This window comes from Crassostrea angulata, chromosome 7 (assembly GCF_025612915.1).
Source record: "Crassostrea angulata isolate pt1a10 chromosome 7, ASM2561291v2, whole genome shotgun sequence".
Taxonomy (NCBI): Eukaryota; Metazoa; Mollusca; class Bivalvia; order Ostreida; family Ostreidae; genus Magallana; species Magallana angulata.
Genome location: NC_069117.1, coordinates 50817645 through 50842671, shown reverse-complemented (window position 1 = coordinate 50842671; position 25027 = coordinate 50817645). Strand labels below are relative to the sequence as shown.

Genomic DNA, 25027 nt, shown 5'->3' with positions numbered 1-25027 from the left:
ATCCGCTTGAAAGAGCATGCGTGGAAACATTGTATGATACTGACCATTATCCCCAAAGAAATGTAGACGCCACAGCACTTCCAATTGTAGATTTTCCTGTGGTATCGAATAATTGAAAACACGAAAGTGTAAGTAGACATATAAATTTGGACAACAGGGAGAAATTGCAGAGCATGCAATTTTCACGTAACACCTGCAACATTTGATAAGAAAACTTAACTGGCCAGAGAAGCTGATTTCAGATTTTTTCCCCCAAAGTCTTGATGACATTTTTATGATATTGGTGAACAATGATTTTTAGCATGATATTCCCCTCTTCCTTCTCCCTCTCAGTTTAATAACTTTACAAAAGACAGCCATACTATAGTTATTACTATAGTTATTATGATGTGTTCCAAAGCATTGTTAATTAAGAAATAAACAGCAAGTTAGAAAGTTCACCAGAGGCGAGTTCAACAGAGTGAGCGCTCGTCAAAATTCCCTTTACCCGCAACACAAATTTTGGCGAGTGATCGCAAGCGCTTGCTCTGTTGAACTCACCTCGGGATATGAACTTGGTTGTACACATCAAATCTTTTTCAGAAGATTTATCTCAAATCCACATGGGTGTATGCACTGTGACTAATGAACTGATGTGTTAAGTGATGACACTAAAGGGATTGTGCATTGCAGTTTATTGAAACAAGCATTTTCATGTTTAGTACCCACCCACTTTACCTGTACCATGGTATTGATAATTTATGCACAAACTGCCAAATGTGTTGTTTACTTTGTATCACGACTGCAAAAACTAAATCACTGCAATAATTGACTAATAGTGTTCTCACAATAATCGCTTTTTAATGGTTTAAACAATTGTCAAAAATACACTGTTTAAACAGGTTTCCCATTATATTTTTCAGCTCAATGCTTCATCGATAAATTCAATCATTTTTAACTCATCAATTTAAGTTGAGGCAGTATATAGCTTATTCCAAAGAATTCACAACAGATACTGACAATAAATGTTACATGATTATTGCATTTTATTGAACGTCAACCAATCAATGACACACTTTTACAAGTGTGCATGTGTTTTCAAACATGTACACAAACTTGAAATTTTCAATTTTGGACTGATCTATGATTAACCTTATTTTGTAACTCACTCAGTCTTTAGAAACATTAATATTATAACATGAAATTAAGTATTCATCAGACAATATTCACTACCGATGTTGAAGCTTTTCTTGCTGTTGACTTTCTCTCAAACACGCTTATCAACCTTGGATTGTAAAATTCATGTGCAGATCGAGTCGCCATTTTACAGTTTTATATTTATAAACAAACCATACTTCTTCATTTTTCGGGGCTGGTGACGATATTTCAAAGATTTTCAGTACAGATTTATTATAAGCAAATAAATGAGGATATATGCTGTAAAACGTCTTGTGGATTTCACGGCGTGTTAACCCGAATATTGCCTTGGATCTACATTTTGCAGCAAGTTTTTTTTAGGAAAAACAGTCTGTTCAACCCATACGATTTTCCACAAATGGTAAATTATGAAGGATGACGTAAAATATAGATGTTCACCAAACAGTTTTTGGTGAATTTTTTCACAATAAGCTGAATAACGTGTTTTATTTGATGAGCAAAGTCCAATCTGTGACTTTAATTTATTCATGTAAGTGCCCATCCCTGCTTTAAGAGAACTTTTTTTTCCCCACTAACAATATTTACACATGTACGTAAACATTGCCACATATGTTCTCAAAAAACTCTGTATGTAATTTTTAACTTGCAAGTACAACATTTCTTTCTCCGACATTTGTTTCCGCGTGTTAGCATAATGTTCTCTACATGCATTTGATAAATGGGCGGGTCTCTATATATATATGTGCCAATCAAAATCTTTGTTTTGAATTGCAATTGAAATTCACATTCCAATTAGAAAGTGTCATCACTCCGACTCAATGCAACATCGGCCGTAGCATGTACATCCATGTTGGATTTGTGATAATCACATAACAACCATGTGAGTTTCCTTTGCAATCTCTCTCCTTTTGAAATATGAGATGATTATTGGGATATCTCTGAGTTAGGCAGTTACATGTACAAACATTCAATCTTGTTGCTTACTTTTAAAACAAATGATTTTTAAATCTGCAGGAAAAAAGTAAAAGTATTCTCAAAAAAGTTAGAAGGCTGGTAGTGGTGAGAGCAGATATGCTGATATGCCGTCAGTAGCACAGACTGAGTATGGCATCAAGGATGTCTGGAACAGTAACCTGGAAGAAGAATTCAAAAAGATTCGCCATGTTATTCAGCGATATAGATTTGTTGCAATGGTATGTGAACTGTTTTGCAATTCTAAACTTCTACAGTACTTGTGTAGTAGGTTTAAAAAACATGCCTGTATGTTTGTTGAACATTATGGCTTTTCTTTTTAAGGACACAGAATTTCCAGGAGTGGTGGCAAGACCTATAGGAGAATTTCGTAGTACAGCAGATTACCAATATCAACTTCTTAGATGTAATGTAGACTTACTAAAGATAATTCAAGTAGGCCTTACCTTCATGGATGAAAATGGTCAAACACCATCTCCCATTTCAACATGGCAGTTCAACTTTCGTTATAATCTTACGTAAGTGTAGAATTGCAAGTAATTGATATTCCACAATTTTCTTGGCATTTCATGTTGCATTGATACTAGGACTCCTAGCTAGTTGTTAAATGTTTTATTTGTACAATTACCTGGAAAAATCAAAGTTTGAGTTTGCATTATTTCAGAGACATGCTCAAGAACTTATTAGTATAGCATAGGTGTCTGAAGCAAATTCAAAGTGAGGAAAGGGGACCAGACTTATCCAAAATCTTGATTTTTTCTTAATTGAAACACAAACTGTCTGTCCGTCCGTCTGTCTGTCCCACTTCAGTTTTCCACACTTTTTTTCTTTATGCGTTTGAGGAATAATTTGAAATTTGCTGAACAGCTTCAAAATGTCAAACTACAGATCAAGTTTACACTTTTGTAGCGTCTGGTTGACATATTTTCGAGAAAATTAATTTTTTATATTCCAATTTTTTAATGTTCGGGTTCGTTATTCTGCATAACAGTGCATTGTTTTTAAAATTTCCACAAACCGGTAGGGGACGTGTATTGCTTATGCAATACTCTCAGAATGCTTGTTTACAGTGTAGTGAATTTGTATATTCCCTATCTAATGTTTTTTTTAGGGAGGAAATGTATGCCCAGGAATCCATTGACCTTCTACAACACTCAGGAATTCAGTTCAAGAAGCATGAAGAGGAAGGAATAGAAGTGAATGATTTTGCTGAGTTACTTATGACATCGGGAATAGTGCTAAGTGAGCAAGTCAAATGGCTGTCATTTCACAGGTACTAAATAGATTGTCATGCTTTACTGCCAAACCTTTAATGAGATAACAAAAATATCTTTACAAAATTTTGATTTTCATAAAAATAGGAATGTGCATTAATTTTTATAAATCAGTTTTGTTTATTTTTGCAGTGGTTATGACTTTGGGTATCTACTGAAGATTTTAACAAACACACAAATGCCAGCAGAGGAAGCAGATTTCTTTGATTTTCTGCGGATATATTTTCCAAACATCTATGATGTCAAGTACCTAATGAAGAGTTGTAAAAATTTGAAAGGTGGATTACAAGAGGTTGCAGAACAACTAGAGGTAATCAATACTGTATTATAGATAAAAACAGAACTTCAGTGAAATTTTTCTGCAATAGACACATATTTTTTGCCTTAATCATTACCTCCCAAAAATTGTAGAAGGCCTGATTGCTGAATAACACTAAAATACTGAGACATAAATGATAAGTCTCGGTTGCAGATACATACACAAAATCATTTGATTCTATTCATGAATATTTGGAAAGTTATCTCTGAAATTTTGCAGAGATTTGCTATTATGCATTTTTAGAATATTTTCCCTTCTTTTACAATTTTCCTTTTCAACAAAATTAGTCATTGAAACTTATTCATAAATATTTTACCGGTAATATTTCTCCAACATTTCAGACACTGTGTAACATTTAGCAAGGTCTTACATCAGTGAATGTCTTTAGTACAGTTAACTCTCTTAGACTTAGCCCATGTATACAAACTGATGGCGTGAAGCTATATACACTGATGAATGTTTTTCTGTAGATCACTAGGATAGGCCCTCAGCACCAGGCTGGCAGTGATAGCTTGCTAACAGGAGCTGCCTTCTTCAAGATGAGAGAGGTAAAACTACCTGTACTACAGATTATTGCATGTCCTGCTCAATTAGATCACTGCACATTAATACAATTATAAATTACCACTGAGATTTCGGAAACTACATGTACTTCTATAAGATTACTGTAGAACCATTAGAATTCGTGGTGGCTCAATTTTTGTGGTATTGGTGGGTAGCCCTCCCCCATGAATTAACATCCTCGACGAAACAAATTTTGAAAGAGTTAGTTATCTTACTGAAACTGAAAATCGATGCATCCACAAAATTACATCCCCACAAATAAACAAAAAATCCATGAAAATTAGCCCCCACAAATTTATATGATTCCATAGTATTTGTTTTGGATTAATTTTTATTTTGCCATGAGGCAGGTTGAAGAGGTGATAGTTGGAGACCAATGAGTTATGAATAAATTGTCAATCTTTGTTCCCTAAAAACTTATTTTGAGACACTTATTTTCATGAATTACTGATCAGAAGTTTTACTTTTATTCACAAAGGTTTATTCACAAGAATATGATAAGAATTGCCTCTTTTTCAGATGTTTTTTGAGGACAATATTGATGACGCCAAGTATTGTGGTCATCTTTATGGACTTGGTACTTCATATGTGCAGAACGGCTCAGGATACGAAAGTCTTACAAGTTATCAAAACCATAACTCTACACCCACTGTGGACGATTCTAATTCGTCATCAACAAACTCATAGAGCAATCAGTGCATTCTACTGCATATTGCAGTCAGCATCCAGGACAAGAAAATGGCAGCATTTTCATGGATCAAACACTTTGTGGCAGCTAGAGATGGAAGAAAGAGTCAACATTTTAAATCCTTAATCTTGAAGCCCTTCCATTTATTTGTCTACGGAGTCAAATTTCAGAAGTGAAATGATATGCTGGTTTTAAATTTTGAATCTCTCTACATGCAGTGCAAGATGAATTGTCTCATATGTGGTGATAAGCATAGTAGTAATGTTTGTCAGAAAATTTTAATTTCTTAGTAGAATTTGGGTGGGGTTTTTTTCATTCAAAATTTTAATTGAATATTGAAGAAACAAAAAAAAAATCTTTTCAAGTAATGGTTGGCAACCCTCTTCAATTTTAATTGTGATGGTTGAGATACTATTATTTTTTTTATATAAAAAAATTCTAATTCCATAAGGACCATTCCTTTTCTAAGAAAGTAGTGAATAATTGACAGGGGCAGACAACTGAGATATCCTGATAAATGGTGTCATTTTCTTCGCTTTGGTTGAGGGCTGCCATAACTGACTCTCAAAAAGATTTAAGCTCTGCTTTGATATTCATAGTAAATTAGAAAATTGAACTGTAAATAAGTCCTACCAAAATGATTTGTAAATATAATGAGATCCAAATCAAAGGAAAAAAGCTATCTATGCTCCTATGTGAAACAAAGGCATGTTGTTTATTGTCCAAACTTTGTGTACATGTTCAAATGGGGGCCACTGTTTCTTCAACTTCATTTCTGTGCTCAAGATTATCTGCAGGAATAGCTTATCGCTTGCATTGCAACTAACACTGTAGCTAAGTTTTCTTATCCTAAGTATTATCTAAAGTTCCACTTGATAGTAAATGTTTGACATTTATAGTCAATGTGATATGACAGGAATTTCCTTTTTTAAAAGCTATTGTTAAATTTATTTTTTTTTAACGATAGAATCTGTGATCTGTCTTAGTGCAATTTTCATATACTATGTTAATTAAGAGTTTAATTTTTTTAGTGAAGACATGATTGAAACAAACTATGAAATTCATGTCAGCCTTTTTTCCCTTTCATTGATATTTGATATATTTTCCCCACATTAACAAGGCAAAGCAGACTGAATATTATTCTTCAGGAACTGTCATTCTCATTGGGAATTTTAGAAACAGTCTGTCATAAGAAAAACATGTTGAAAGGAGATAAAAAAGAAAAACATTAAGATAGTATGAAATGAAGATGTAATTATGCACATTTTTTAGCACACATATTTTTGTCTTGATTCTCTTGTTTTTAATTATAAGACATCAGCCAAACCAAAGGAAGGTAGTTTGTGGCTGCCTTCCTTGTCCAAGGTTTTAAATGGATTTTAAACAACAGTTTTATATACCTGCACCATACCGACAAGTTAAACTACCTGCATCTAAGATGTTGGATGTTGACTTGTTGGGAATGGTGAGCATTGTTTGTAATGTCATAGAGACAATTGTTATGTTCTTTATGTCTGTGATTTCATGAATCATTGAGATGTAATTGTACTTTGTATGGGACATATGAATTGTATCTATTATTCTTACAATGGATATGGTCAGAGTTTTCCTATTTTAGAATCCAAAGGGCTTTCATTACATGTTTTGTCATTAAAATAGACAGCTTTGATCATATCCTTGATATAGATTGGTTTTATTTCTTTGGAAAATCAACACATTGGAGAAGTTCATTAAATAGTTTAATTTTTTAATGAATTTTTATTTTATTATTAGTTATGACTTTTTGTGGAGTAATTGTTCTTTGTTGACAAACACATAACGTAGGTCAACATGATTTTATTTAACTCATTAAAATCCATAAAAATGTTTAAACAAGGTTTTTTTTCTATTTTAAGTTTTTAAATACTAATGTCACCCCATTTTGTTTTATTCAAATTCATACATGTGTCTTTTCATTTACATTTATATGCAACTGTGTGATGAGTCATTCTGTCAGACCTTTGACATGTAGAGTTAATTTTCACAAGTTATAAGATGAATTTTTCTATGATTTAAATATTAGACTGTGATCTGTTTTTAATGTCAAAATGTGTTGAAAGTTTTAGTGGGTTATCAGGCTGCAATCTAACATTTATCACTTAACAATACTAGAAGCTCCCTGTCAGTTTTAGACATTTTGTACTCTACAAGTCTTGTTTTAACTGTGAGCTTGTGATTCCCTCAAAACTTTGACATCTAAGGTTAGAACTGTTGTTTATGTCAGGAACAGTAACTGCGGAAAGACTCCCCCTCCTAGATGTCACTGTGTGTACCCTGGCTATTTGTTGCTAGGTGAGAGAAGTTTTCATTTTCAATCATGATGCATTGCAAGCAAAATTTCTAAATTCAATGTATGTGTGGATTGTTTTGTGTACTTTTCCCCATTAATTTGATTTTGTTTTTTAAAGAAAGTGTATTCTGTTGAGTTGTATTTTTGATCTTAAATGAATTTCTGATCTCATAGCTGCTTTTGGGAAGTATGAGTTTTTTTCTTTACTTTATTCTTTATATTCTACTGTAATGCCAATATTTATATCAGAAACAATGTATCCTCTTCCTCCATAAAAATTTCTCAAATTTTGTTGACAATAATTTGAGGCACTCCATCTTATTGTAAAATTTAGCTTATCTGAGTGTGTGATTTTCTTTTTCTTTCTTGGTACTGAATGTGAACACTTGATTGATTGTGTTTGTCTGGAGGGGGAGGAGTGTAGTATGTTGGGCTGATGTCTTACTGTACATTCTGTGTGCCCCCTTATTTTATTGTCGTCTAAATGTAACACACTGGAACTGGTTGCCTTTTTATGAATTGTAAATAAATATGTCATGGGACGACCAGTCCAATCATAGCATAAACTAATTGTTGTTGTTAATAATTTACAGAACATGGACATTTGAGAGAACTTTGGTTTTCCAAAGGAAAAATCCATTTATTGAAATTGTGACAATGGTGGGCAGCTGCCAAAAGGGTACCCTTATTGTACGGATAACTCCTCCTGCAGTTTTAAGATATGAAGTTGTTCTTTTGCAGATCAGTTGTGCATATTGCTAGGATTTTGATTACTGATACTACAATGCTAGAATCTGTTATAAGTATTCAAGCATTCTGATATTATATTGTAAATTCCAAATTTATCAAAGCATGACTCCCAGACCAGTACTTGGGCCCACAAAATAGGGAAAGTCTTGTATAAAAAATTGCAATGCTAATTTGCAATATTAATGTGCATGCATCCTGATGAAGATGTATATACTGGGGTTCAGAGTTCTGTTTTAAATTGTCTTATTGCCCTTTTTTCAGAGTTTTCTAAAGTGGGTTTGGTTCTATATATTTTTGATTTTCCTTCTCATAATTCCTCGTTGAATTTGGCCCAGTGGTTCTAGAGGTGAACCTTTGGTTCAGGTGAGCTAATGAATTCTTTAAAAATAAAATCTCAGCATACCATTTACTATGTAGATTACCAATACATGTATTGTATTATAGAGTAATAAATCGATGTGCGTTCTCTCTCTCTCTCACCCCCCCCCCCCCCTATAATTTATTGTAACAACACAGAAATTGTCACTGCATGTTCTATTATTGTACATGTACAGTAAAACACAGTTATAGTGAACACGCTTATAATGAATTGATGCTTACAGCGAACTGATTTTCTTTCCCTGTGACTGCAGCCTTGACGGATGTAACAATATCGCTTATGACGAATTGAAACTGCAGTAAGACTCGTTTTGTACGAACACAGATAAAGCAAATTCTCAGATATAGCAAAGTTTTTTTTAAACCCCCGGTAAAAAGAAAACTTTGCAAAATTTTAGTTATAACGAATTTGAATATAACGAATTTATGGATATAGCGAATTCAATTTGAATCCCGTAAAGGTGAATAATATCAAAATTTAACACTTTTATAACGAATTTCTTTACAGTTAAAAAAAAATTTGCACTACAATTAAACTTAAATTTATTTTCATAAATATTTTTCAATATTCAATATTTTTCAATTCACAGTCCGATTACTAAAGGTATCAAAGTAATGTATTTTTATTTTAAGCCTCATTAAACAAAAAGAACAGTCTGGTGAAAGAAAACATGTATATATAGTGAATTCGCTATAGTTGATATTACGAATTTGTTATATGGATAAAATGAATTACGGATAGAACGAAGATAATCTAACCAAGTTTTACTGTACCCTTCTCTGAGACTTCGTTATAGGCGTTTAACTGTAGTTGCACCTTTTTTTCATACATGCAACTATCAGCTCACTACGAAAGACCAATAGGGCCACATAATTACGAGAAAAGATCTCGTTATTACGAGTTAATTTTCTTGTTATTACAAGAAAAAATCTCATTATTACGAATAAATTATCTTGAAATTACAAGAAAAGATCTCATTATTTGATTTAATTATCTCGTAATTACGAGAAAAGATCTCGTTATTACAAGAAAAGATCATGTTATTACGAGTTAATTATCTTGTTATTATATGTTAATTATCTCGTTATTACGAGAAAGATCTTTTTTAAATGGAGCGTTTCGTTGTTCCTCTCTCTTTTTGTAAATGTATCAACTACTGCAATGTCCATAATTATTAAGATACTTACCATAATATAATATAATATGCAAGATGAAAAGTAGAATTACATGAAGCTACTTATTCCTATAAGATTAAAATGTCAAATCCGATCATTTTATTTTAAAAAATTAATGAATAATGGCTGTTGTTATTTAAAAATTAATCAAAATTAAATCAACGTTACTGGAAAGAAAAAGGTAGACTGAAAGGGTGAACCAGTTGACTTGGAGGTCTCTTTAGAAATGCACCATTTTACATAAATCTTTTCTCGTAATTACGAGATCTTTTCTCCTAAAAAAAACGAGATAATCACTTCGTTATAACGAGATCTTTTTCTCATAATTATGAGATAATTGACTTGTAATAATGAGATCTTTTCTCGTAATAACAAGAAAATTTACTCGTAATAACAAGACCTTTTCTCCAAATTACGAGATAATTAACCACATAACTATTTTTTTATGTGGCCCTATTCATCTTTCGTAGCTTTTTTATCCAGTGTAATATATTAAATGTGTAGTTATACTGAAACATTTCTAGTATGCATGTACGTCAATATTTTGCTCTCACAAAGACAAATTAATTCTTTATATAAAGAACATATTGCACATCTTTTTAATTTTGTCCAACCAAAAAATAAGTTCTTGGTTTTATTAGGCAACACAAATTCAGCATATGGCATTGTGTTACATATTTTGCATTTGGTACAAAAAATCCCATGAAGAAACAGAAGTCAGTTGATATCTTTATTGAGTTATTATGACACACTTAATGTTAATTAACTAAAAGCACACCAAAATATCAACATTAAAAAACACATTTATCTATTAAATGCAGTTAAAACACATTTTGGCAGAACGATGAAGAATATTTATATTGCAAACTACATATTAAAATCCGAATAACAGTACACATGCAACTGGCAAGTTGACTAGGGTCAGATATTAAGCACTCATGCCATTTCCTGACATCACTTTCATTATTATGCATATTAAAGTACTCCTCGTACTTTCCCTTAGTGTGTGTGTGTGTGTGTGTGTGTGTGTGTGTGTGTGTGTATATATATATATATATATATATATATATATATATATATATATATATATATATATATATATATATATATATATATATAATTTTGTTACTAAATTAAAACATTTTGCACCAAGAAAAGCCAATTGTAATTTACTAACATTAAGTATTGTGCAACATTAAGAGTCTAGCTTTATCTCTTGTGAAACAAACATGAAATGACTACTGATATGTTTACTGGAAATACCATATAGGAACAAATAATAATGCAAGACAAAACAAAGTTAATAATTTAAACCCTGCAATCATTTCAGAATATCTGGCTACATCAAAACACAATGGGATCTAGCAGCTAACTTATTAAGAACAACAAAGCCCAGAAATTAACACTGAGCTGAAATACACGGTAGGCCAGATATACAACTACATACTTGATGCATTTAGAGTGTAAGCAGCCATGAAATGGTATGCTGAATTATGTGTGGTAATGGTTACTCTGCTAGCAGTGAAATATCACAGTAGCCTGTCATTATACCTGAATTTGTACAAGATATATAAATACTGTAACAATAATCCTGTTACTCTGATTACATTAATACATGTAATATAAAGATGTAATTTTATATCAACTAAAAAACAAACATAATACAGGTATATAAAACATTCCTACATATAAGTAAACAAATTTAATTACACACGAATCCCCAAAAGCTGTGTGCTGAACAAACACATTGTCTGGGAACCACATATATGACTACACATTAATGTACAAGTACCTATGCATAACAATAAATATTATTTGTCTTAATTGTTTCAGTATAAGGCCAAATTTTTTACTGTATATCTGTCCATTTCCAAGCACCAGTGTCTGAACGACTATTGTAAAGTAAGATTAAATTTTATTTGTCTGTAAATATGGATCTATTTCAATAAATAATTACATGTACATTTACATTAAAAAAAAAAACAATATTGAAAATGAATGCATTTATTTGCTATATTACATGTATTATATTATTATTTGCTATATTATCAAATTATTGCTACATTATATTTATTTGTATATTAATTACTCTAACAACCTATTTAATGTACCAAACTTATTTTTGGGTAGATTAGATGTCCTTTTCACAAACTTTATGATGGAGACAAAAAAAGCGTTCAATAGGTTATACTACATATACAGTGATATTAGTTGAGCTAGTTTTTTTTTAACCCCTTTGGTATTCAATGAAAGAAAATTTTAGTTAATAATTAAATAAAAACAATAACTGTTACATTACTTTCTGGTAAGCAATTTTCATATTTCATATTTTGAAATGAGTATCTATGGAATGATTTGGTGATTTTCAACACACTGGACATATTAATTATATCTTTAACAAAATATGCAGAAGAAAGCATCCCTGATAAAATATGCTAATTTGAACAGCTGGTTGGAGTATTGCAATTAGAAGAGTGGACGTATTGCATGATAAAATCTTGTGGAGTGGGAGAGAAAGAGTTGGAGAGAATACACAAAAAAAATTTCAGAAATGAAGAATCAGAAAATAGAATGAAATGGAAAGATAAAAAAAAAATATTCTATTGAATATCACAATTACAATGAAAGATATTGGTTTACAATAAATCAGCACACAAGTTGTCACACAAAAAAACAGCTAAAAAATCAAAACATGTATTCAGTTTCAGAACTGTAAATGTGTACCAGGTCCAGAACATATATGGGTGATATAAACCTTATCATTGGTGTCATCATGGTGTTTCAAGGTGGAGAAACTCCACTTAAATTACAGAAAATACTGCTCCACTCAGAGAGTACATTTGATTTGGATTGCAACTGTCCTTTTTTAAAGATTTAAAAATCACATAATGTACAACCAGGTAAGTATGAATGACATCTGTAAATCTTACACAAGTTGAAGCTTTATATATTGCACAAAAGATTTTGATATCTGGGGTTAAGTTATGTAATTAATCCTACAACAAGAGCTCAAAACTACATATCATATCTTAATCAGAAGCCTGCAAAATATGAATTCTCTTGCAAACAATCAAGATTATCTGAAAAACAGAATACTGTAAACGTGGAAATTTTGACGATGTGTTTATTTTGACTATGTTGGCGATTTTTATTTTCTCGTCAAAATTTCCACTCGCCAAACTTCACATCATATATATAGCGTATTAATACCAGAATTTTTATCGGCAGTATCCCGTTAGGACTAGATCGAAGTTAATGATTCATTTATGTAAATAGCTATAAAAACACGTAATTAGCATTGAAAAAACCCATAAAATCTAATAAGCATGTTTTAAATGCAATTATCACTCAATCGTCACAACATTCTATAATAACTTTGCGTGCGTAATTATCATGCCGTGTTGGACCTACTTTATTACCTCAGGCAATATCGTATAGTGAATAAAAACAAAATACAAAGAACAATTTTATTCCATCTAATCTGTACAGACTTTTTTTTTCAATCAAAGTTAAATTTTATTAATACCAACGCTTGTAAAAGAGTTCGCAAGAAAGATAACTATAACCCTGGCATTATAAGAAATCAAAGATAGATAACTCTTACTCTTATTCACAAATTCGTCAAAATTAAAACTCGCCAATCGTCTCTTACTTAAAAAATCGTCAAATTTTGAACTCGTCAATATAACCACGTTTACAGTACATGTACCAAAAACGTTTGAACAATGGTTGAGAAATATTTGGGATGACAAGGTCCTGATCGTGAACCCCACAAAATTGAGATTGTAATAAAAAAGAACAAATCCCTATAGTACTTTTGGCTCATTTCATCAATATGTAGACATAAAAACTTTGTGGAATAAAAACAAATATTGAAACAAAACTGAAAGATATCCTACCTTCTTCAAAAAAAAAAAATCGAAAATGTATTGGTCATCATTGTCATGATTTTTGATATACAAAAATAACCAGACAAAATTACAATCGTAATCCGCCAATACAACATATATATCATCACACAGTTAAATCATACACATATATATAAACACAATGTGTGTTTACTTCCAATCATTTATTAGTATTGTGTACAGGCGGAGGTCAACCATTTTTGTGGAATTATGGAACATCGGCACAAAGTGGATTAGGCTTCACCCTCGCTGTCACCTTCTAGAACTAATGGTGTCTCCATGTCACAGGAATGCATGTAAATTGCATTGTTCTCTCACACCTACACACAACACACACACCCTGCCACACACAAAATGCACACTTATCTATCACAGACGAAACCGATCACTCTGAACACATCACTGACGACGGAGTCTGGTTGGATTGTCTCCATTAGGTGTCCACTCGGATGGGTATTGATGAACCTCCGAGTTTTATACACCTTTAAAGTTCCATTTGATTTTCTCCTCATCATGTTTATCCTTCTTTCCCCTACAAAAAAGTCAATTTTGCTTTAATCAATTGATTTAATTTCCTCATTTCTATGTTGAATGGATTTTGCCATTGATTGCATGGTGCCTCTTTTCTTTAAAACGAACTCTTAGAGATATTAATAAGCATCATATGAGCATTCTATTGCTGATTAATAGGTATACTGGAAATAAAAAATAATAAAATTAAAAATAATTTCAAAATTCTAGATTCTGTACCACGTACATTATCCATATTTATTTATAAATAAAACTTTAAATTAATGTGCAATTTTATCACTCTTTATGTATCTTTTGCACCACTTTGACTTGAAAGATTTATGACTGCCACTGTTTTTATTTTGACTGGATATATATTACAAGATTTAAACAAGAATGTTTATAAACTGTGATGTAATTTCCATTGTGTATTCTGATATCAAACATAAAATAGCAGTGATATATGCTGCATGTTATATGCATACAGTAATTTCATAAATAGATTGCAAGGTCGTTTTTTTTTTTTTTAGCATTTCAGGCATAGATTTACAAACGATTTTGATATACTTTTTCACTGATTGTCTCCTAGAAGTTTTCTTCTATAAATTTTTACATTTTTTTTTCTATAAATTAATCAATTTGTTTTTCTGTTGAAAAAAGAATACTGTGGTTACATCAATATTCACTGAACTGCAGTTGATCCACAAAATTGCATGTTTATTAAAGTGCAATTTCTAATAACATTAATGTATTAATAGTGTCTATGAAAATGAAAATTAATAGTGTCTTTAAAATCTATGAATTTTATCCTTGAAACTGTGAACAATTCATTACAATTTTAATGAAACCACAGTAGATCAAAACTGTTGATGCTACAATTTAAAAAAAAATACATGTAAACAACATGATGACCATCTTAAATTAATATTAGAGATGTCAATTAATAAAGGTATTAAAAGAGAAAAATAGATTCAGAGCTTTCAATATATTGTGATGTGAAGAAGTGCATGAATTATTATTCATATGTGGCTTAAATTATATTTTCAATAGTTTATTTTGCCAAATGAATCTAGAAATTTAAATCAGCTAATTCTGATCATTGAAATTGTGAAAAATTGCTTCCTAGCTGCCACCCCTCCCCCCCCCCCCCCTCTTTACTGAAAGCACAAGAGTGTGTTTACATGCAGATAGAAAAGAGCAGAGCCTACCGGGTCCATGAAACGAAAGATGGCGGAAGAGCGGCGAGATCTCAAGGTAGCCGAGCTTTTACTGGAAAACAATGAGTACTTAATTTATCACAACAGTTATTGCTAGACATTAGTACAGGCTACATAATTAAAACATGAAAACGCACAACAGCTACACAATGGCTATAGATGCATGCTAGATTGTCACACACACAATACTTAGTTCACCACACTGTGAAATAGTTGCGATATGTTAGTACATTTATTTACTGGCATTAGAAAAAGACATACTAGGTACCCGGTATGTCAAATACTGTTGTTAGTCCATGATCGTCTTGAAATAAAACATGTGTAAAACTATTCCCTGAAATCATACCAAAAAATCTTCCAAATTTTAGTATCCTCGAAAATGATCTATAGACAACAATTTGTTTCTACTTTCCTAAAGGTCCAATGAAATGTGTAATACAAAAAAAATTCAAACCTAACAATAAAATCTAAGTGACATTGTGAGAACTGTATTCTACTCAAATGGGGATCCTAACACACATGAAATGACAAACCCAATCGTACTAAAGTTACCTTCATGCTTTGGGTTTTTCAGTAACTATCCAACTACAAGATATTGATTATCAAATATTATGTAAGTTTCTGCTTGTGGGATGGCAGTAATAAACCATTAACCCATAGAATACTAGTGTTATAGAATATACTTTTCTTAAACATATTGTGATTTGTATTAAAAAACACGTCCTTTTTTATTTTACATTGCTGAAATCTTTCAGCATGTTGGATATATATAAATATGTTACAACACAGTGATTTAAACATGATTAAACATGAATTCAAGCAATGTTTTCAAGCATGGAACATTTCATTTCCATTAATATGGATAAATCAATCTCCATTTGCAGCAATATCTAGCTTTTCAATCAGGCTGCATAGTAAAACAATTGTAGCAACATTGACATCAGCCATTAAGACACTTATCATCAAAACAAAGCATGACAACTGCAGAGACGACTTTTCAACATTTATTTTTTTCAGATGTCAACCCTATATCTCATCATCTGAATTGCTATGAATAAGTTAAATCAGTACATAGGTATTACTTGACAAAAGGCAACTGAACGAAGTAGCATGCTTTGAAACAAGCATTTGATGGAAGTTCATGTTACAATAACTAAGAAAGGCATATATGTTATGCCCCAATAAAGCATGCTTTTCATGCTCCAATTCATACAAATCATACCTCCTCTTATGGTTGCTGAAATAAAATCGGCTAGCGTATCAAGATCTGAGTATTTTGAAATCATCCATAAACAGTTTTTACAAGCAGACCAGCCTGCAATTACTAGAACTTAACTATGATAATTTTGGTGTTTGTACATGTATTTGTTAACTGGTTAAAAAAGCCAAAAACCCACAATTTTATGTGAAAAGAAATAAAAAACAAAGCTTTATGACATACGAAAACATAAATGGGATAAGCAGAATATAAATTCCTACCTTGACAAGAGTTTACGTTTTTCACTACGATATGTAAATACTCCATCATCTTCGTCCATCATTTCCTCCAACTGGTTCTGGTCATTTGAGTCTATTGGAGCGATAGAAATATCCCTCACTGCTCTGAACTGTCCACAGTTGTTGAGATGCTCATTTTCCAAACGGAAAAAGTTCCAAACAAATCTCCTGTTAATTAAAATATGAGGATGAGACCAGAGTGATATAATACTTTTGATACATGTAATTGCTACCTGTTATGTGTAAATATATTTTAAGCGATTATGTTCCCATTGTATTAGGTATAGATTTTGTCAATAATGATTGACTTGAATGTAGTAAGAAATGTAAAAATTCTGGAACTCAATAAAATTACAATTCATAATAAAATTACAACCCAAACAAATGAGAACCCAAATCTCTCTTAATTTGTATAGACAAACTTACCTGAATACCTCAAAAGATGCTAATATAGTTGTGAGAGCTTCCCTCTGTTGAAACAAAATACCTTCCCCTAATGATACATGGAGAGTCCACACAAATCTAAGGATGGAGTCTTCTACTATCGCAAAATAGTAGTAAGCCTGCAAGCAGAGTATCGGTAAATCCAAGTGAAGCCTTGTACATGTAAATTATTTGTGAAAAGGATGACCATTTTACATAGCAGATCTTATCATATCTATTCAATGACAAACAATATGTTAATTACATGCTTTCAACTAGCTAAAAGGAAAAAATGTCCTACTTTGTACGCATAAACAACCTCCTCTCGTAAAAATCTATTTTCTCCTGCATTGGAATCCAACAATCCCCAATCCATTTTAAGATCCCATGTCAAAGTGTAACAAGAACTTATGATTGCAAAAGCAATCCACAGGAAAAAGAAGGCATGGTTTTGCATAGATCCTTGGTTATCATTAACAACTGTAAAAGCAAGAATGCTCTAATTCATAAAGTTATTGAATATAGAATTATAGATGCAAGGAGTTCCACGCTTAACATTTAACAGTTTTAAACTTTACTACAATTTTAAGTTTAAAGTTTGTCATTGTTGAAAAAAAATTTGATGAGTAAATTTAATGAGTAAATAAATATCAATTAAACTATTTTATGCTTTAATACTTGATTATTAATTTTATTGTAATAATCAATTTTTGAAACTGTATTTGTATTGTCCTTGTATTTACCTGTTTCTACTTTGTAAAGTGTTGAAAACAAAACATTAAAGAATGTGGTTGAATATTTTCCAGCGTTCACTAAATGGGGAAAAGCCATCTTGGTATCTCGGTAACGTCGTAAACACTGAGCAAATCGCCACCACGCTGGCAGACAACTTATAACGGCCCTCAGAACGACGGAATACACATTCTTTGTACAGACATGAGAAGCTGGAAAAATACAGAATGCATGCAAATGAATGGTATTTATAACTGTAAATTATTGTCCGCTCCTAGATTGCTCTTGTCTTCATTTTAGAGATCAGAGTAGAACTTTACAGTTTGTGTTACATAAATTGTATTACATTTTTATATAAGTACAGAGTATGTCATAACAGCATTTATACTGCTAAAACTTTTTTCCATTATGTAAAATGCATAAAGATTACAAATTAATTAAAGTAGATTTAATAAAAACTAAACAATTTTGAATGTTCTGTGTATTGGAATTTAACAAAAATTAATTTTAACATATGCAAAAAAAAATAAATTTGCCTAATTCAAGTAAAATTCATCACCCTTTCATTCAAGTATGGGGTTTATATTACATACTGTCAGGATTTGGCAGCCAGTTCACCTCAAAACCATAGAAACAGACCATGTACTCAAAGTCAAGCAGTACTGTGGAGAGACTGTTTAACTGGTCAGCCAGCCAGAAATCAGCGAATCCAACGTGGTGGAATGGAGCCGTCAGAATGTGGAACTAAAACAACAACGATATTGGTGGAAATAATGGAAACGTAGAGATCAAAACTTTTATAATTGGGACCAATAATTATGTACATGTAGCATATAAGAGCAAGTAAATGCAACAAATCTGAAACACATCTGAAACTGAGAACATATACTGTAGATTCCTAATTAAATGCAAGGAATATCCACGCAAAATCAGGAGAAGCACATCTCGCAGATTTTAAAATCTCGCTTTCGATTTTACATCATGTGTAATTTTAATGAAACTATGCTAAAAATAAGGTGTTCCTGATTTTATGTTCTCATGATTTTATGCAAAACGATTTAATCACAGAATTTGAGTACTCGCGTACAATAAGGAATCTTCCATAAGTAGCATGGTACAATAGTGTTTCTTTGCTGTGATTACATTTGTAGTACCTAGCAGCTTGTGAAATGCTTCCACTTACCAGAATCTTGAGCAGCCACATCCTTGAGCTGTAGTGGAGAATCGGGAATGGATTGATGAGGTACAGGATGAGGAATATCACCAGAGCCAGGGGACAGGCATAGGGCGGGATGTGGATGAACTTACTGTACAGGAAGGCTAGCACATTCAGGGCCCAGAGCACAGCCAGAAAGGAGGCCAACTGTCAAAACAATACAAGTCCCGATAATATGTCAAACATAGAGCCTGTTAAGCAATGTATCATGAACATTCTTGATAAATAAGCCAAATTCATGCATCATGGGATAATGGCCAATAAATACTTGAACATGCATACAGATAAAAATAATTATGATAAGCTATATGTATCAATTATGTAAGCATCATTTTACATCATCTTATAAATCATGCATCAAATATCATATTTTGCTTAGACGGTGTATTTTAATAACTTTGTGTTCTCTCACCAATGTTCAACTTTTATAAATAAGTTTTCCTTTTATCATCTTTTTTTATCCTCACTTTGCTACATGTTGTACCTCTAGTAATTGTTGGTGAGATAGATGATGTCTCGGGTCAATCTCAAATATTAGAACATGATTGACCCCAGATGACCTCCAGCCGTAAGTATTGATCCCAAGGAGAAAGATGATGAGAATAACAAGGAATAGCCCTCTGTACATCTGTACTGCAGTATCCCACTTCAGGGTGTCATCAAGGGGAAATATGGCTGTATACAAAACAATATATATCACTTTAACGTGAATGTGATGAAAGTTAAATGTAATTCAAAAATGCATCCTAACAAAATTTGTCCAACTATTTAAAGCATTTACAGGGGAGTTAAATGTCTTAATGATGATTGAATATACAGTTAAATGAAAATCCTACAAAAAGAGCATTGAATAACAGTTGTTAAAAGCAAAGTCAAACGTACTCTTAGCTAACAGAGTCAGAGAATGGTAATCATTCATACATAAATAACAAACTGGTGAATATTGCACGACCAAACCACCCAAAAATAGGGGGGAGGGGGGGGGGGGGGGGGGGGAATGCCTAAGAATCAACTAAGTCAAGGTATAACATACATCCAGATAACTATCACTTTTGATTTATTTTTAAAGTAACAAATGTGTATATGCTGATGATATAGTCCATTTATTTTATTCTTGTACATTAGACAAGTGGCGGTTGTCTAACTTTATTGTTGATTGGTCATTTTAAAAATTAGATAATGTTTAAGCTTATCAAACATTGATGCATAATATTATCATTGGTCACTATGAATTTTTTTTTATTTAACCATCAAATTTTTTCTGCATGAGATTATTTTTTAGCAAAGTTATGACGTCTTACATGAGACAAGTACATGCTTTACTAGAATTAAACATCCCGTTCTGTAGCTTAACAGGTAACTTGCTGGTTAATAGGGAACAAACTACAGATCAAACTTTGATAAAAGGTTCCTGTATCTAATTACCGGTACATAGCAATTTAATAAATAATCAAAAATCTCTTTTAACAGAAAAAACAGGGCTAACTTCTACAACTGAAATACCAGTACTGTAACACACAATACTAGCAGACTTACCAGTGCTTTCAAAACAGACATACATGTAATAGTAATTTCTAGCAGAAAAAATAGTGATTACTATGTGGCATAACAGAATTTACTGGAAAACTTTAAAAAGATTAATACTCTATTCAATGGTGATAGCTACTAGACCAGGGACGTATATACGTCCCTGACTAGACTTAACAGTTATTTCAATCAGACTAAACAGTTATTATTACCAGACGGTGCAGTGAGAAGTACCAGACTTAACATTTATTGCTACCAGACTTTACAGTGATTAGTACCAGACTTAACATTGATAACTACCAGATTTAACATTGAACACTACCAAACTTTAACATTGATCACTACCACACTTAACAGTGATTACTACCAAACTTAACAGTGATTACTACCAGATTTAACATTGATCACTACCAAACTTAACAGTGATTACTACCAGATTTAACATTGATTACTACCAAACTTAACAGTGATTACAAAGCAGACTTACCATGGGCAAAAATTTCAACGCAGACTTAACAGTGATTACAAGCAGAATTAATAGTGATTACAATGGCTTAACTTTTCAGTATTATAATGCAGACTTACCATTGAATGCATTTTAAGTTTACCTGACTTTACCTTTATGATTTATCAATTGATAATACTACAGTACTAACTTTCCAGTTATTACAATACAAACTTACCAATATAATAACACACTTACCAGTGATTATAATGCAGACTGTTAACACTAGAAAACAACCAGAAAACAATCCAACACGAAATGTTGTCCATGGGTTTTGCTGAAACAGAAATGAGGCATTTTTACACATATTACTTCAATTGATTTTTTAGCATAATTTTCATACTCTTTCTTACAAAAAAGATTCAATTGTCATTAATCCATATACCTACATGAAAACAAAAGTTTTTCTTGTGTGATGTAATTGTGTTAATGTTCCCGTCAATTAGTTTTATGTATTAACTGTCTTCCGCTTATCCTAGGTTAGTAGGCTGTTCTAATTTTATTTACTTATCAAAGTCTTTAAAATATAAATCATGCATAAAGAATATTTCAAAGTCTATCCATCTACAGACAAAGTAACAAACAATATAGGTACTGAATGTCACATTACCTTAAGGAGGAAGATACAGCTGACGACGAACAAAAGCACGTGTCAATAGTAATGTTTTGTCAAAAACTGGAAGAAAGAGATCTGAAATGATGCCACATAGCTGGGCCCATGCAATGTTTCAAATAATGATGGATAGTTACCTTTTCACCTAAAGGTGGCACCCTCAGCCGCTTCATGGCCTTACTCCTGTTACCTCCCTCTAAGTCTGTTGTTACAACACTCTGCAAAGTAGATGCTTAAAATCTATTTATCATATTATATATATTAAACATTCTCCAATGTCCTTGTATGCAAAAACACTACAAATTGATTTTGTAATGTATTGACCAATACATTTCATGAATGACTATTTTACTATCTAATCTTATAATGGCTGAAATCATATCAATATAAGAAATAAGGAATCATTCTTTGAATAGTATGAGGTGATCAAATAGGGTTGGGCGTGATCAAATCTATCATAACGCCCTGCGGGCTTTATTGGATTTGATCACTTCTGACCATAGTTGAAGATTGATAAGTGAAAATTTTGACGAGAAAAATTGTCAATATAGTCAAAATTTACACGTCGTCAAAATCACCACGTTTACAATATCAGAAAGGAAATATGGTAGTTTTCGTGTTTACAAAATAAAACCATCATTTTGATATAAAAGATGGCCACTGGTATATTATTAATTTAAAAAAATTATTAAGTAAATAACAAGTTCCAATACTGTACACGCAATTACATGTACCTGTACTGATATGTTTAACAGCTTGGTGCATGTGATGAATGTATTTCACATAATTTACAATACGGCATGCTTGTTTAGGCTCTATAGTTCAATAACTTCTTGTCCATCTGTGAAACATACACACCTCCACCTCCTTGATTAAATGATCCACCTCTTTATTGGTATAGAAAGGGGCTGTCTCAACATTCCCCTGACGCCATTCACCACCCCGCTGTGTCTGCATAAGCTACAATATTGAAATTAGTGAGCTATCTTAAGCTTTGGGAAAAATCAATTTCTCATGACTATGCATAACAAATTCTATTTCATATGATGCATAGAAAAATAAACATAATAGATCCAAAAGTTACATAAGATATTGACACAAGTCTACCGGTACAAAAGGCAATCAATATAAGGACATTTACTCTAAGATGCACAAATATTTCTTGAACAAACTTAAGCAAAATATTCAACACTTATGTCATGCTCCTAATGAAAAACAGATAGATGAAGCCGCTATACCTTGTCATGTTTTTTGAGGATTTTCCTGAACCCTGTGAAGTTGAGGTTCTGGTAGTTCTGGAGGAGAATGAGGCTGAGGTAAAACTCGCTGAAGGCCAGCTTCAGGTCGTTGTGTTTCCGGGCGTGGGATATTCCCTGCTTCTCTTTGTCCTTGAACAGAGCGTACACTCCATTCTGTCTGCGATGACGAAGTCCCCCCAGGGTGGACGGTTTGGCTGAGTGTTCATTGTATGCCTCCAATTCGGCTTTTAAACTAGCATATTTCCTATTGGCCTCAGATATTTTTTCTGTTATAAAAAAAAAAATCATGTTTGCTCAGCTACTGGTATATTTCTACGACACACATGTATCTCACCAGAATCATTTTCAAAGTAAAACATTGATAACATCAAAATGCTGTCATCTTTTAAAAAATGAATGATAGCCTTTTGGAATTTGAAATGTAACTTTTACCATAAAAAAAGGTGTTGATCTTGGATAATTCTTTGTCACAGAACTGGAAAAAGCGTTCATCAAATCTGGCAAGAAATCTGTGAATGGTGCTTTCATCTGTCACTATAATGATAAAAATAATTTATCAAATTTTTCAAATAGATTATAATAGTTTATACTCAGCGTTTAGTTTTAATCAGTTTCAAGATCAATCTGATTAAAATAAGATCCTCGATCCGCTCCTTACTCTTTTATTGTCCTTATACACATCCAATCCTCGACCCACTGCTTATTTTTTTATTGTCACTATGGGTACACATCAGATCTTCAATCCCCTCTTTCTTTTTTATTGTCACTATATGAGGATCTCCTCATGTAGCGACAATAAAAGGAGCAAATCAAGGATCTGATTTTAATCATTTTGTGTCAAGATCAGCTATTTATTCAATTTAGGATGACCTACATAATAGGACAGTACATCCTTTATGAGTGATATTTATGTTGTAGAGCACCATTTCATTACAGAAACTAAAATTATCACAATCTAGTTTATGGATGATGAAAAAAAATTTAAAATGAAGTAGGTCATGTAATTTGAAGTTAATATATTTTGTATACAGAACAATCAAATCAAACACAGCAGTTCACATCTTTATAAACTTTTAAGATAATAGAATATTCATTGCTGCCTAGTTTTACCTTCTGGGGAGGGTGCTTGCTCCTGAGCTTCATAAAGCATTTCTTTCATGGCCTACAATATAAACGGTTAAGTTTTAGCATTAACTACATGTAATTTGATCTTTTTTTGCTTTTTCTAAAAAATCTGAACAGGAGCATATATACCTATCTTAGTATATACGTCCCTGGTTTAATTAAAGAACTAAAATTAAAGCATAAGCCGTCCCTACCCAACTTATATTTCTATGAATAAATGCATGTGTTGGCACATTCCTTAAGTACATCTATAATTATATCCCCGTCTATAAATAAGCTGTACATATTAATATCCAAAACTATTTTTAACACAAGGGACATGTATATACATCCCTGTTAACGCATCATTGACAGATCTGCATGTATTAATATTCCTACTGACTTCATTACCTACTGACTTACCTCATACTGTATGTATTGCTTCCTCCACTCTGGTGTGATGTGGGCACCAAGATGTTCTGCAAACTTCATTGTCTTCTGATATTCAACCCTGATAAATTAATCTGAAAAAGCAAAAACATACATCAATGAAAAAAATTATGTATGAATTTTTTTCTAAATCATTCTCTTCAGTTTTTCTTGTTATTTTGATCACTGACTATGTTAATCATCGACAGCTACCTGGCTACAGTAGCTGTATTACTATACAGTAACAGCGGAGTAAGGCTACTGTGATATTTAGCTAGAGAGTTGTCATCTTTTTCTGAAAAAGATAAAGACAAATCGTTCATACGTACCAAACAAAAATCGATCCTTGACTAAGACGGCCGGATATCTGAAACATTGTCTTTGTATTAAGGCTGAACTTTTGATTTTTTATTTTAGGAACAAACAGCAGTGAGCCAAGTGCTTGTCTTGTGTTTACACAGGGTTAAACGTCATCAATTTGTGTGTTCACTAAATTCCGT

The 25027-nt window shown here is 32.2% G+C and overlaps 2 protein-coding genes across 6 annotated transcripts; one reads left to right on the top strand and one right to left on the bottom strand.

Annotated features, from left to right (window-relative positions):
* Positions 1-22: 22 nt before the first annotated feature.
* Positions 23-7849, top strand: LOC128192241 (CCR4-NOT transcription complex subunit 7-like). The gene is made up of 7 exons (XM_052864792.1): positions 23-128; positions 2152-2330; positions 2434-2627; positions 3221-3382; positions 3516-3693; positions 4173-4250; positions 4786-7849. The coding sequence occupies exons 2-7, from the start codon at positions 2217-2219 to the stop codon at positions 4951-4953; spliced, it is 894 nt and encodes a 297-aa protein (XP_052720752.1). The 5' UTR covers positions 23-128; positions 2152-2216; the 3' UTR covers positions 4954-7849.
* Positions 7850-10303: 2454 nt separating this feature from the next.
* On the bottom strand, positions 10304-25002 carry LOC128192221 (xenotropic and polytropic retrovirus receptor 1-like). Of its 5 annotated transcripts, XM_052864757.1 has the most exons (18): positions 24857-25002; positions 24522-24622; positions 24105-24156; positions 23427-23528; positions 22974-23260; positions 22594-22695; positions 21873-21953; positions 21321-21399; positions 19575-19765; positions 19058-19237; positions 18468-18618; positions 17886-18086; positions 17444-17622; positions 17146-17282; positions 16702-16887; positions 16445-16459; positions 15214-15274; positions 10304-14027 (listed from the first exon to the last, which is right to left on the bottom strand). In XM_052864757.1, the coding sequence occupies exons 2-18, from the start codon at positions 24588-24590 to the stop codon at positions 14013-14015; spliced, it is 2088 nt and encodes a 695-aa protein (XP_052720717.1). In that variant the 5' UTR covers positions 24591-24622; positions 24857-25002; the 3' UTR covers positions 10304-14012. The 5 variants fall into 5 exon arrangements, with proteins under 5 accessions (XP_052720717.1, XP_052720719.1, XP_052720718.1 ...); XM_052864759.1 differs by lacking the exon at positions 15214-15274; XM_052864758.1 differs by lacking the exon at positions 16445-16459.
* Between the last annotated feature and the right edge of the window lie 25 nt (positions 25003-25027).

What these genes read in the sequence shown, in the direction of transcription:
- LOC128192221 (XM_052864756.1), bottom strand. Translation starts at nt 24,590, where the DNA reads ATGAAGTTTGCAGAACATCTTGGTGCCCACATCACACCAGAGTGGAGG. An exon ending in TGTGGCTGCTCAAGATTCTG is followed by an intron (nt 18,619 to 19,057) that starts GTAAGTGGAAGC and finishes TTGTTGTTTTAG; the next exon opens with TTCCACATTCTGACGGCTCC. An exon ending in ACTTTACAAAGTAGAAACAG is followed by an intron (nt 17,623 to 17,885) that starts GTAAATACAAGG and finishes TTGCTTTTACAG; the next exon opens with TTGTTAATGATAACCAAGGA.
- LOC128192241 (XM_052864792.1), top strand. Translation starts at nt 2,217, where the DNA reads ATGCCGTCAGTAGCACAGACTGAGTATGGCATCAAGGATGTCTGGAAC. An exon ending in AACTTTCGTTATAATCTTAC is followed by an intron (nt 2,628 to 3,220) that starts GTAAGTGTAGAA and finishes TGTTTTTTTTAG; the next exon opens with GGAGGAAATGTATGCCCAGG. An exon ending in CCTTCTTCAAGATGAGAGAG is followed by an intron (nt 4,251 to 4,785) that starts GTAAAACTACCT and finishes CCTCTTTTTCAG; the next exon opens with ATGTTTTTTGAGGACAATAT.